The sequence below is a fragment of the Microtus ochrogaster genome, unplaced genomic scaffold, assembly GCF_000317375.1.
Source record: "Microtus ochrogaster isolate Prairie Vole_2 unplaced genomic scaffold, MicOch1.0 UNK24, whole genome shotgun sequence".
NCBI lineage: Eukaryota > Metazoa > Chordata > Mammalia > Rodentia > Cricetidae > Microtus > Microtus ochrogaster.
Window position 1 is genome coordinate 5,307,460 of NW_004949122.1, and position 13,473 is coordinate 5,320,932.

General features: G+C 45.7%; 1 protein-coding gene across 1 annotated transcript in view; it reads left to right on the forward strand.

Moving 5' to 3' along the window:
• The window catches only part of LOC101998093 (coxsackievirus and adenovirus receptor homolog), a 39,046-nt gene that overhangs the window by 2,276 nt on the left and 23,297 nt on the right, over nt 1–13,473 (forward strand). Inside the window, exon 2 of the mRNA XM_026789594.1 lies at nt 10,233–10,402. Coding sequence (XP_026645395.1) covers nt 10,233–10,402 — 170 coding nt within the window. The remainder of the gene's footprint in view (nt 1–10,232; nt 10,403–13,473) is intronic.

A 13,473-nucleotide genomic window follows, 5' to 3' on the forward strand; every position in this document is an offset into this window, starting at 1 on the left:
AAAAAAAAAAAAAAAAAAAAAAGAAAAAAGAAAAAAAGAAATTGTTCAGGTCTTACTTAGGCAGCCATGTTGTTGAGACTCAGGGCTGTAACTTCCCTGTCATAGCTAGAAGGCACAATCTCACAGCAGACTTCCTGAGTGTCTTCCTCTCATGGTCTTTCTGCCCCATCTCCCTCGATGTTCACTCAGTCTCTGTCTCACTCAGCAGCAAACTGGCCTTGAACTTGATCCTCCTGCTTACCAGATTACTAGTGCTTAGTAGAGTGATTTGTATTATTTTCTAAAGTTAATGAAAATGCAGACAGTTCCACTTGTTCTGCCTGAGGATTCTCAAATTGGCACCTGCATATCGAGTTCCTGGGAATGGGTAGAAATCAATTTTATTGAGAAGGGTAAGTATTTTTAATTGTTATATGCCTGCACATATATCTATGTACTATGTGTATGCCTGGTGCCCATTGAAGCCAGAAGAGGTCATCAGATACCCTGGAACCATAATTTCAGAAGGTTTTGAGCCTTCATGTAGATGCTGGGAACTAAACCCAGGTCCTCTGGAAGACCAGCCAACGACTTTAAATCCAAAACCATCTCTCCAGGCCCAAGACAAAAATAACTTTAATTGGGATTGAAGTTTAATGGTTCTCCAGGAAGAGTGAGTCTGTGTGTGTGTGGTGTGGGGGGAAGCTGGGTCATGATCCAATTCAGAAAAATTCTTATGCAAGATCTACATGCACATTAAAAATAATCTCTTAACTGTTTTTCATTGTAATTTACATTTCCCTGGTCCTAGTGTATGAATTATATATTTAAATTTTTTTTTTTTGTTTTTGTTTTTGTTTTTCGAGACAGGGTTTCTCTGTGGTTTTGGAGCCTGTCCTGGAACTAGCTCTTGTAGACCAGGCTGGTCTCGATATATTTAAAATTTTTATAAGCAACCCCAGTCCTAAGGAAGGAACTCTGGGGGTAAAAGAAAATGATACATATTTGTGACCAGATGTTGTAATGCTGCTTGGGCAGCTCTTTGCAGCACTTGTGGGCAAGGCTTCAGAGAGCGGAGTCGGTTACTCACCCAGCCGTGCTACCAGACAGAGCAAGGCAGAGTGCCACGCAAGAAGACTTGCTCCTTTCTGCTTATTCTCCTGGGCCTTACTGGCTTTAAAGGTGTGGTTACTGCAGATCCAAACGTAAGTCCTCAAGCCTGCATGGCAGCCACTTTACCTGCTAAGCCATCTCCCATTTCCCCTTCAGCCTTTAAGAGTCTACTTGTATGTAGAATGTGGTAGAACACTTGCCCAGCATGTGTGAGGGTCAGGTTAACTCTCCAGCACCACAAAAATAAATACATGAAATTAAAAAATACATGGTTAAATAACCTTAGTTGGGTTTGGTGACATATACCCATAATTTCAACACTGGGGAAGCTGAGGCAAGAGGATCATAAATTTGGAGCTAGCTTGGGCTCTATAATGAGACCCTGTCTCAAGAAAAACAAAATAGCAACAAAAAGTGCTCACACCTTTGAGTTGAAATACAGCAGTCATACACAGAACAGTACATCGTTTGGAGAAGTCTTGGGGACAATAGAAGCTAGCACTCTGTTGACACATTCCAAAGGTTCAGTGTATTACCAAGGAGATGTTGGCTCAGACACAGGTGGGCAATGAATGGCTATGAAGGGCATTACCCTAAGACATCTTTATGTTTTGTTTTGTTTTTAGGAGATAGGGTTTCTTTGTAACTTTGGAGCCTGTCTTAGAACTAGCTCCTGTAGACCAGGCTGACCTCAAACTCACAGAGATCCGCCTGCCTCTGCCTCCCCAGTGCTGGGATTAAAGGCATGTGCCACCACCACCAGCACCCTAAAACATTTTAAAATAACAAATGGAGGAGGCGGAGCAAGGAGAAAAGGGACATTCCAACTTGCTGTAATCATGGAAATTCTAATTAATGCCTAGATTCTTAAAGACTCTTTCAGTCTTGGAATGGTGGTGCATGCCTTTAATCTCAGCACTCAGGAGGAGGAGTATTTCTGTGAGTTCGAGGTCAGCCTGGTCTACAGAGCAAGTTCCAGGATAGCCATGGATAGACAGAGAATCCCTTTCTCAAATCTGCTCTCCCCCAAAAAAAGACTTCCACGTGGGTGTGGCTTTTTCCTGGAGACTTCAGTTTACACTGGAATGAGTGAAAACCTGTGGCAGAACTTCTCCTGGGGTGACATTAACACACGTCTACTCACCCAAAATAAACCATGACAGACTAGGGTGAACTCTAAGTTTTACTGGGGTTACCCTGAAATGACTCAAAGACAACCAAAGCCCGCCCCAGCATGGGTGACAGCTCACAAAGGTTGGGAACCTGGAGCACACTGCACAGCTTGCAGGCAGCTCAGTCCTTTCCAAGCAACTCTTGTCTGAATATCTTTCAGGCAGCTCAGCCAGCTTCTGTTTCTTCCAGGCCACTGGTCAGGTGTCAGAGTCTTCTTTGTAACTTGGCTTGTCTGAGAATGACTCCCAGCAACCTTATCACTTACTCTGAAAGGGAGGAGACTACCAAATCTGCTCAGTTTCAGGGACATCCTGGAGCTATTTTGAGGGTTTTTTTTTCTTCCTGGTTAAGGAACTTCCCTGTAGAATGGAATGTTTCCATTGCAGTGGAAACTATTACACAACAATGTCGCGAACCATCCCTTTTGCTTTGTTTTCTTGGAACAAGGAAAACTTCATCCATTCAGCAAACAGTCATTGGTTTAGGCGCTCAAGAGTTTAAGATTATCTTCAACTACACTGGAGTTTGAGGCTGCCCTACATGAGATTCTGTTTCAAAAAAAAAAACAAGAAGAAAATCTAAATAGATAAATAACAGTTTAAAAAAGAAGTCAAAATAAAAGTATAGTTAAAAGCATAAAATAGGGGGAAAGGGGGGAAAGATTCCCCAATAATGTAGAAATTGCTAAACGATATTAGATTGTTAGATGAAGGATAATAGAAGATAAAGGCACAAAAGATTTTCTAATGTGATAAAGTGAAAATACTACTAAAAATGTAGTTAAAAACGAAGGAGTGGGAAGGAAGGAAGGAGACACGGCTCAGTGGCTTGGAGCATGGCTGCTCTTCCAGAGGACCCAGGTTTGAGTCCTAGCTCCCACCTGGTGGCTCACAACTGTCTGCAACTCCAGTTCCAGGAGAATCTAATCAGATACTCTCTTCTAGCCTCTCTGGGCATTGTGTGCACAAAGTACACAGACAGACATGCACGCGAAATACCCATACGTGTAAAATAAAAAAAAAAAGAATTAAATCTTAAAAACCAAAACAAAATACAAAAATGAGAAGCGCAGAGGCACTGGAGGAGCTCCCTTCGGATCCTGGCAGATTACAGACTGCCAGCTCTCTGCATGGGAGTGATGTGACTCTGGACATGTGGACTATGAACAAACGTCCACTGCCTGCCACTTTTGTCTCCTCTTTAAGTGTTTCCCTTCTTCATACATCAGGGGCCTCCACGTGGTACTGCTCCACCACCGTACCAGCAGAAGGCCCATCTCTGTTGTCATTTTCGACCCCCTAGATGTTGCTTTCCCTGCTGAGGGCTGCCCCTGTGATGTCAAGTCACGTACTGGAACCTCGCAGCTCTCAGGCTCTGCAGAGACTGCTCCATCTGTTGACTCCACACTTGAGACCATCGAGCTCGAAAGTCATTGCCAGTTGATGAAGTCTGCTCTGGCTACCAAGGGCAGGGCAGCCTCTCCCTGCACAAATCACAGCCTGATCTGAGACTCTTGCCACAGTGTCTGATCCTTCCACTCTTCACTCCTGACACCCAAAGATGTCTCTCACACTGGTCTACGCTAGACTAATTTCAGGAAGGTCGCCGGTTATATACAGCAGGCTCTGGATCAAGATGATGTCCGTCCATTGCTCTCCAAACCATACAGAGTAGCAAGATAGGAATCCTTTTCACGGCTGACCCTTCTGCCAAAGGAACCGCTGTGACCCCGAACTGGAGACTTCATTTGAGATGTCTGAGGCTTGTGGGCCGGCCTGGAGGGCAGGATCGCCCGTCTTTTCTCCCCAGGACACCTGGCTGACCTTTCAGATGAGGCTTCTGCTTTCCCTTCTGGGCCAGGCAACTGAGTGGCGGCTCAGCTCAGCTTCTCTATGGAGCCGCCCATCTTTTCCCAAGTACTCTTCAGCGGATCTGAGTCTGCCTTTGTGAGACTCAGAAACTCTTTCTTTTTAAAGCAGGCTCTGCTCTTTCTTTTCTTTATCAGGGTCACACAGAGGCAGCATCAGGCTGCCCCCCCCACCCACTTTAGGACACCTACATTTTTTTTTATAGTAGTCTTAGCTTGACAGCAAAATTGAGCACAAAGTATAGCATGCTCCTTTGTAACCTCTGCCCCCACTCACGCACAGCATCCCCAGAGGAGTACTGCACTGTCCTCAATGCTGAGTTCCGCCCCAAGTCCACATATTGCATAGGGTTCCCTCTCGGTGGTTTGCGTCCATCTGTCATAACAGGTAGTCGCCATTTGTATAAAGGCTTTCCTGCCCTGCTCCTGCTCCTCTCTCAGCCTGTCCCTGGCAGCCACCGATCTTTCGCTGTCTTTCTAGTCCTGCCGTTTGCAGGCTGTCCTAGAATTGAAAGCGTGGTGTGAGCCTCTTCAGACTACCATCTTGTACCTAAGTGCGTTCATGATTCCCCCGTTTCTCTAGCTGGACTTTGCACTTGGGCGACAGTGGGGAAGCTCCACATTCTGGGGCCACTTGCACTGATGCAGGTGGTTTTGATCCTCCGACTTAGATGCTGTCGCCAGAACTCTCCAGTGGGAAGTCACTGGCTCTCCCTCTGTGATTAGTAGGTGCACACTTACAATTATCCGTAGAACATGCACCATGACTGATCTCTGTCATTCTGTGCTCGCCAGTTTCCAGCAGCTTCCTGAAATGAGTATCACTGTGGTTTTGCCAAATGGTACCAAGAGATGACTTTCTAACTTAAACAATTAAGTGAGATTTTGTTTGCTTTTCACTAATTTTGTGCTTCTTTTCTACTTTTCTCTAAGATTTTCCTCACTATAAAAAAAAATGGAATTCTATATAAAGCTTTGTGGGCTCTAATTTTCTATAATCTAAAGCTCACAGAAGGAAGGAGGTCACCAAAGACTCTTTAGATCAACCAACAGCTTAAACTTGCAAAACCTAATTAAAGAAATGAGGTCACATCCCAGCTGCCAAACCTTTTCTCTCTCGCTCTTTCTCATCTTCAGTACTGCTCCAACGCAGAAACAGGCTTTCTCGGGTCTCAGTGGGAAGTGGCATCGAGGGCCCAAATCTACTCCTGGGCGACCTCTTGTCACTTTGATGACAAATGCAAAACAGGCTGGGTGGGGAAAAAGTTCTTTAGGTCCAAGTGACTTGAAGAGGGAGGTAAAAGGAAGCAGAAGACAGGGACTGTCATTTCAGTCGCTGCTAGGGAAGTGGCTGTTTGTGGTTTACATAATCTCAGCGCTGAGCACTTAACTGCATCCCACAAATACTTGAGGCGTAATCACTGCTCCATACTCCAGCACACTCTGAGTACAAGCTGGAACAGAATGGTAGGAAGATTGATGTTTCATTTGTATTTGAACCCACGAGCCATTTGTGGGTTAAAATAGCTCTAAAGTGAAGCTGGAGAGGTGGCTCTCCAGTTCGGAGCACTGACTGCTTTTCCAGAGGCTCACGGTTCAATTCCCAGCACCTACATAATGATCATCTGTAACTCCAGTTTCAGGGACTCCAGCATCCTCTTCTCACCCCAATAGTCATAATGTGTTCAGGTGCTTTATAGATATAATCTTGTAGTGATATTTTTGTTTGTATTTAATAAATAAAACTTGCCTGAAGATCAGAGTGCAAAGGTAAGCCACTGGAGGCTAGGGAGTGGTGGCACACAGCTTTAATCCCAGGATTTGGGAGAGAGAGGCAGATGGATCTCTGTGAGTTCAAGGCTACCCTGAGCTACACAGGATCAATCCAGAAGCAGATACAGGTGGTGGTGGCTCACACCTTTAACTCCAGTGTTTTGGAGTCACACACCCTTAATCCCAGCGCTAGGGAGGTGGAGACAGGAGCGTTATGGCTGAGCAGAGAGAGGAACATAAAGAGGAAGAAACAGGAGCTCAGTGGAGTGTGGAGTCTGAGATTTGGTAAAGACACAGTGCAGTCCCAGTGTGAGGATTCCTGGAGGCAGGATTGCACATTTCGGTCTGAGGTGGCAGTAAGAGCCAGTGGCTGACCACTTTGCTTCTCTGATCTTCAGCTTGAATCCCAATATCCATCTCTAGATTTTTATTATTTGTGCTACATAATACAGGCAAAACATTCTTAAACATAAACTAAAAATAAATCTTTAAAATATGTATCACTCTAGTTTGCTGCATGAATTGCATTGCATAGTATTAGAATTCTCACAGCTGTTACACAGGGAACTAAGTACCTGTCTTTTGTCCTGTACAGTTGTTGCTATCGCCTATGTCAGCACCTCTGAGAAAAGAAACCCTGGGGGGTTTGAAAGAAAATGGCCCCCAAGGGAATTTGGCACTATTAGCAGGTGTGGGCTTGTAGAAGTAGGTGTGGTCTTGTTGGAGGAAGTATGTCACTGTGGAGGCGGGCTTTGAGATCCCATATATACTCAAGATACCACCCAATGTCTCAGGTCACTTCCTGTTGCCTTTGGATCAAGATGTACTGTGTCCATCCCCCTGCCTGCCGTAACCCCAGCTGCAATGCTCTCCACCATGATGAGAATGGACTGAACCTCTGACACTGTAATACACCGCCTCAGGCCTGGCAGTGGTGGTGCACGCCTTTAATCCCAGCACTCGGGAGGCAGAGGCAGGCGGATCTCTGTGAGTTCGAGGCCAGCCTGGTCTACAGAGCTAGTTCCAAGACAGGCTCCAAAGCTACAGAGAAACCCTGTCTCGAAAAACCAAAAAAAAAAAAAAAAAAAAAAGACACCGCCTCAGTTAAATATTCTCCTTTATAAGGGTTGCCATGCTCATGGTATCCCTTCACAGCAATAGAAATCTGAGTAAGACAGACCCTGTACTGTTGCTAGGAGACCCAATATGGAAATCTCCTATATCATCTTGAGACTTGAATTCACTTTGGCTCAACCCAGTGAAACACAACTGAGTGTTTAAACCTTTTGTATTTGTTTGTTTTGCAAGAGCAATCCTGAAACCCATTGAAAATTTCTTAAGCACTGTACGCACAAGAACATGGGAAGCCATCCTTCTTAAAGTCTTATCTCTCAATAATAACTGCTGTAAACAGCCTGGCACCCATCCTTCCAGATGATTCCACATAGCATGTGCTCTTCTTGAGGCAGTATTAAGTTAAATTAAATAATTAATTGGTTTGATTTTGAAACAGGGTCTTATGTATCCCAGGTCTGTCTCAAGCATGCTATGTAAGCTGAGGATGACCTTAAAGTCACCTTAAAGATCCTCCAGCCTCTGTTTCCTGAGTGCTGGGTGAATCACCACACCTAGTTTTACACAGTGTAAGACACAGAACCCAGCTGTGTGCTGAGTAAACTTTCTCCCAGGTAAGTTACACATCCAGCCTGGCAGGCAGTCTTTCAAAACAACAGCATTTCTGTGTAGCAAATAAGAAGGGATGAAAGCTAGATTTTGCAAACTAAGTTGTATTTTCTTCTGATGACTGTAGAAGTGGGGTAAGAATTGAGTATAAAATAGGAAGGTTTGGACTTTTACATGTTTAATGTTTTTTTTTTGTTTTTTTTTTTGTTTTTGTTTTTGTTTTTGTTTTTGTTTTTTGAGACAGGGTTTCTCTGTGGTTTTGGAGCCTGTCCTGGAACTAGCTCTTGTAGACCAGGCTGGTCTCGAACTCACAGAGATCCGCCTGCCTCTGCCTCCCAAGTGCTGGGATTAAAGGCGTGCGCCACCACCGCCCGGCTCTACATGTTTAATGTTTAGCGGAGATAATTACATTTTTGTTTAAGTCTATAAAATAAAAATTGCGGTGACATATAGAAGCCAGGACATTTTCCTTGCTAGTTAGAAAATATCAGTTCTCGTATACATGTACGTGTTTTTAATATTTACATGTTACTTACTTGTATGTGTGTATGGATGTGCGTGTTATGCATGTGTGTGCTACAGCTCACATGTGTAAGTCGGAGGACATCTTGCAAGAGTTCGTTCTTTTCTTCCACCACATGGCTGTCAAGATTGGTGGGAGGCGCCTTTACCATTGAGCCACCTCCCCAGCCCTCGTTTATACATTTGTATCTCCATATTTGGAGGCTATATCTGCACCCGCTTTAGGCGACATTTTTATACTGATATATACTTAGAAACTTAATCTTCTCTGGAAACATAAAATACTCATGATTAGAGAAGTTCAGTACTGGCAATAAACTGGAATTTATCAGAAAGCTGCTGAAATTTTAGGGGTCTCTTCTGGCACATTAATGATTTTTCAGAATCCTTCTCCCAGGAGTTGAACTTAGGGGAACCTCATTCAGTATTTTTATGTCACCAAATGTTCCTTGAGGTACCAGCACTCTTCAGTATGAAAGCAGCTAAACAGGAGGTAGAGGAACCTACAATTCCTCCTGTCCCAATGGGGCTAATGGTTTAGTGCTTCAGCAGGATAAGCATTTTTAAAAGTCCCAAGGGTATGAGGTAGTTTGGGGCAATGACATGACCGTCATGAGTAGTGATGAAACTCTGCCCATGAGCGTCACCATAGCAATTATTAAGGTAAAGAAAATCCAAGCCAGCATATGCCAAGTACCATATGGGTAATACAGGCAGAGGCAATAAACGGTTACAGGCAGTGGGGATGGGTGGGGTAATTGCCCTAGTACAGGATGTAGAGATAAAACTGAGCTACTAGAAATAACAGAAAATATTTACCTAGTAAAAGCACCTGCGATTAAGTGCACTCAACAGCCATCCATTCTGGCTGCATTCCAGAGCTTGCATCAGACAAAAGCATTGCCGTGTCCTTTCACATCAGGAGGCACAAGATAGCTTCTAAAGGCTGTCTTTTTGAGGAAAGGGTGAGAGTGGAGGGTGTTGAAAGAGCCTCAGCAGGCCTGGAACTCACTCTGTAGACTAGGCTGGCCTCAGATTCACAGAGATCCACCTGCCTCTGCCTCCTGAGTTCTGGGATTAAAGGCGTGAGCCACCAGGCCTAGATCTAAACTTGCATTTTTAAAATTCTATTTTGTCTATTCTTACTGTATGTGTTGCTTAAATGAAAATGGCCCCAATAGGTTCATGTCCTTGAATCCTTGGTCCCTGGTTGGTAGAACTGTTTGGGAAGGGTTAGAAGGTCCATGGCATTGTTGGAAGAGGTGTATCACTGTGGGCAGGCTTTGAGGTATCAAAAGATTTGTACATTTCCAGTGTGCTCTCCACCTCCTGGTTGTGGATCAAGGTATGAGCTTTAGGGTCCAGAGAGATGCCTCAGTGGTTAAGACACTAGTTCTTTCAGAGGACTTGGGTTTGATTCCTAGCATCCACATGAAGCCTCACAACTCTCTGTAATGCTTAAATCCCAACGAATCTGACACCTTCTCTGGTTTATGAGGGCACTGCATGCTTGTGGTGGTTCATACTTTTAATCCCAGAACTCAGGAGGGAGAGGCAGGTGGAACTCTGTGAGTTCAAGGCCAGCCTGGTCTACAGAGCAAGTTCCAGGAGAGCCAAGGCTACATAGAGAAAAACCTGTCTCAAAAAACATCAACAACAAATTATAGAATCAGATTTCATAAAATTGATAATTAAAGACTGATTGGCAGAAAATGCATCAAAATTTACCCAAGTGTGCCCTGCGCACAGAGTCCCCAGGAGCCTGTGGCACTGTGGCTAGCATGAATCAATTCGACCTTACATTATAGACAAAACTGACCCCCAGAAACTCTGTCTAAATCTCCTTGTCTACATCTGCTGGGAAGAGCAAGCACTCACTAGCAGAAGCTTGTGTCAGTACAACTCTGGGAAGTGGGTGGTGCTTTAAGGGAATCATATAGGATGACATAATGTCCACATCCACTTTCATGAAGGCACAAACTAAAACCTGGGCATCCAGGGGAGGGGACTGCATCCTTCTAGGTCCAGGTCTCACCCACATCTCCTTCTCCTGTCTCCTGATTGGCTTCTGCCAGTGAGTGACAGCAGATGCTCAGTGTCATGCCCATGTTTCTCTCTCCAGGTTTCACTGGAGGTGTGAACATCACTACTCCAGAGCAGACAGTTCAGGAAGTCCAAGGGGAAACTGCGCACCTGCCTTGCATGTTCACCCTTAGCCCCGAGGACCAAGGACCACTGGACGTTGAGTGGCTTCTGCTTTCAGGACCTAATAACGAAGTGGTGGACCATGTGGTGAGTGTGCCCTGTGCCTGCTCAGTCTCACTAGGCAGGCGTGGTATCGTGACTGGAAGGCCCACTGCCCAGGCTTGAGAACATAGAATGACCGGAGATTTCAGAAGAGGAGGGGTCCATCAGATTTCATGAAGGTTTCATGAGACAAAGGATGTTGCAGAAGTTCTGAGAATCTGGATCTGAAAGTGTATAACGGAAACAAAGAACAAGAGAGGTGTGCCGAGTGAGCTAGGCAGCAAGGGGATGCGTGTGTGGAATGTGCGTGTGCCACAGTCACTAGACTCTGGCAGAAGTCAGAATCAATGTCCTCTGTCTTTGTCACTCTTGTCTCCTCTCATTTCACTGTGTTGCCCCAGCTTGGTCTCAAAGTCCAGGACCCAGTCAGACTGCTGCGTTAACCTCCCCTCCTCAGTTCTGGTCTACAAGTGTACCTCACTGCATCTGGCTCCTATAACCAGTAAAGGGCTCACGAGATGTACACAGTACGGTGAGCGTCCACATTCCCGCAGTCTGTTCTCCCCATTTCGAGTTCACTCTCCCACACAGTGAATTAGGAAAAGCTGAACATGACAGCGCATGCATGCAATCCTTCTCTATGTAGGTAGGCTGAGGCAGGGGGATTGAGAGTTTGAGGCCAGCTTGGGTTACATAGCAAATTCCAGGCCAGCCTGAGCAGCCTGGTAAGGCTGAGTAACAAATAAAACAACAAACAAAAAGAATTTTAAAGCCTGTAAAATATCAGCATTAAATTATAGAAATTACAAAATATTGATGCAGAGGTTTTTCTAGTCAAAGTGATCAGAGCCAAATGAACACTGGAAAGTCAAAGACAGCTCCGAGGTGGAGCACAGCCAGTGATCCCATCCGCATCCAAGCACAGGCTCACACTTGCCTTTTGAATGGTTCTTTAGTATTTATTTTATTTAAGCTGTTTTCTATCAGCTTCTTCTGACACATTGACTTTAAAAACGACTCAGTGTTGGACTGGCCCCTGTGGTGGCTGAGTGTGTAAAAGGGCTTGCTGTGCAAACATGAGAACCTGAACTCAAATCCCAGCATTCATGGAGGAAGCGGTGTGTGGGAATGCGTGCCTGTCATGGCAGCACTGGGGTGGAGGGAGCAGGGAGACAACAAGAGGACCGTGGAGGCCTGCTGGCTTCTATCTCAGCTGGCTCAATGAGAGACCTTGTTGGGCTGGCTAGTTTCATGTCAACTTGATACAACTGGAGTCATTCAGTGGAGAGGAGGGAACCTCAATTAAGAAAATGTCTCCATAAGATCAGGCTGGGGGCAAGCCTGCGAAGCACTTTCTTAATTAGTTATTAATGGGGGAGGTCCTCGGTGGGACCATCCCTGAGCTGCTGGCCCTGGGTTTTATCAGAAAGCAGGCTGAGCAAACCACGAGGAACAAACCAGTAAGCAGCATCTCTCCATGACTCTCCATCGGTTCCTGCCTCCAGGTCCCTGCCCTGTTTGAGTTCCTGCCCTGACTTCCTTCAGTGATGAACAGAGCCGATGAAGCATAAGCCAAGTAAACCCTTTCCTCCCCAGCTTGCTTTGGCCATGGTGTTTATCACAGCAATAGAAACCCTGAGTAAGGCGAAGTCTCAAGGGATGAAGGTGGAGGCTGATCGTGATGGACACCCACCCATTTGCTGTCTACTTGCCTGGCACACCCATAGGCCCATGAACACACACACACACACACACACACACACACACACACACACACACACTCCCCAAACAAATAAGCAAAAATCAAGTATTTAGGACAAAAAGTGATGTTAATAAATTATATTAGCCCAGGGAAAGGAAGCACATGAAAATATAGTAATACATATTGGATATACATTTTGGAGTGTGTGTGTGTACCCCATGGAAGGGTTTCCAACAGAGGCCAGATAAAGAGTCAGGATCTACTAGAGCTGGAGTTACAAGCTGTTGGGAGCCTCCAGCATGGCCACTCAGCATGGGACTTGGGTCCTCTGGATGACTAGCAAATACTCTTAAGGACTGAGTCACCTCATAAATATTTTATTTTTATTTGTGGCTCACAGAGAAGTCGTCATTTAAACTCTGAAAGTAGCATTCTTCTGGTTAGCGGTTAATCAGGGCAATCAGGCTGCTGCTTATCTTCAGCAATTTCCTCAGTTTGCCCAAGTCATCGTGACAATCATTGAGGGATTTCCTGGGTTGTGAATGGCTTGTCTTCCCCTCCCAGGATGCACTTCTTCTATGTCCTCTGCTTCCCAAACTCCCTGCTTTCCCCTATTCATGAGAACTAGGACCCAGCTCGCTCTGTGCGCTTGGCCACACTCATTGTCTTGCTCTCCCTCCCCACCCCTCCTTCCCTGTGTTCTGTGCATCCTCAGTACCAGCTTCCACCCCAGGTCCTGCTACTCCCCTCCTTCCCTGTGTTCTGTGCATCCTCAGTATCAGCTTCCACCCCAGGTCCTGCTACTCCTCCCTTGGCAGGGCCATGACATTTAACCTCATCCAAGACTCTCGTGTGGTTGCCGTGTGAGTAAATGCTGGGTGGACAGACATCTTCAGTGCTACCGGCTGACACTCAGGGGTTGAGTGAAGAGGGTGTGATGAGAAGATGGACAGAGGAGACAACAGCTCCTCGGGGGAGCCAGCTGTGGAGCCAGCTGTGGACCCCTAACTGCTCAGCTTCCAAGGTGCTGAGAAAGATAGGAAAGGAGAGCTCCAGGGGGCTGGGAGAGCATCAGCAAGTAGGGGGCAGAAAACACAGAAAAGGACTGCTGCCCCTCCCCTCAATAGGTTCCCACAGAACCCACCTGGAAAACCATCTTCCGAGATGCCCATTTTGCTGCCCTTCACCAGAGTTAAACACTTCTACTTTGTCATTTTGTGCTTTAAATAGCATAGGTTTTTCTCACCCTGCCTGTTCCTACCTCTCTTCCTCACTCTTCTCCTGTGTCTGTCCTTCCTTCCTTCCTTCCTTCCTTCCTTCCTTCCTTCCTTCCTCCCTCCCTTCCTCCCTCCCTCCCTCCCTTCCTCTGTCCTTCCCTCTCTCCCTTCTCTCTATTTTCCCTCCTCCCTCCCTC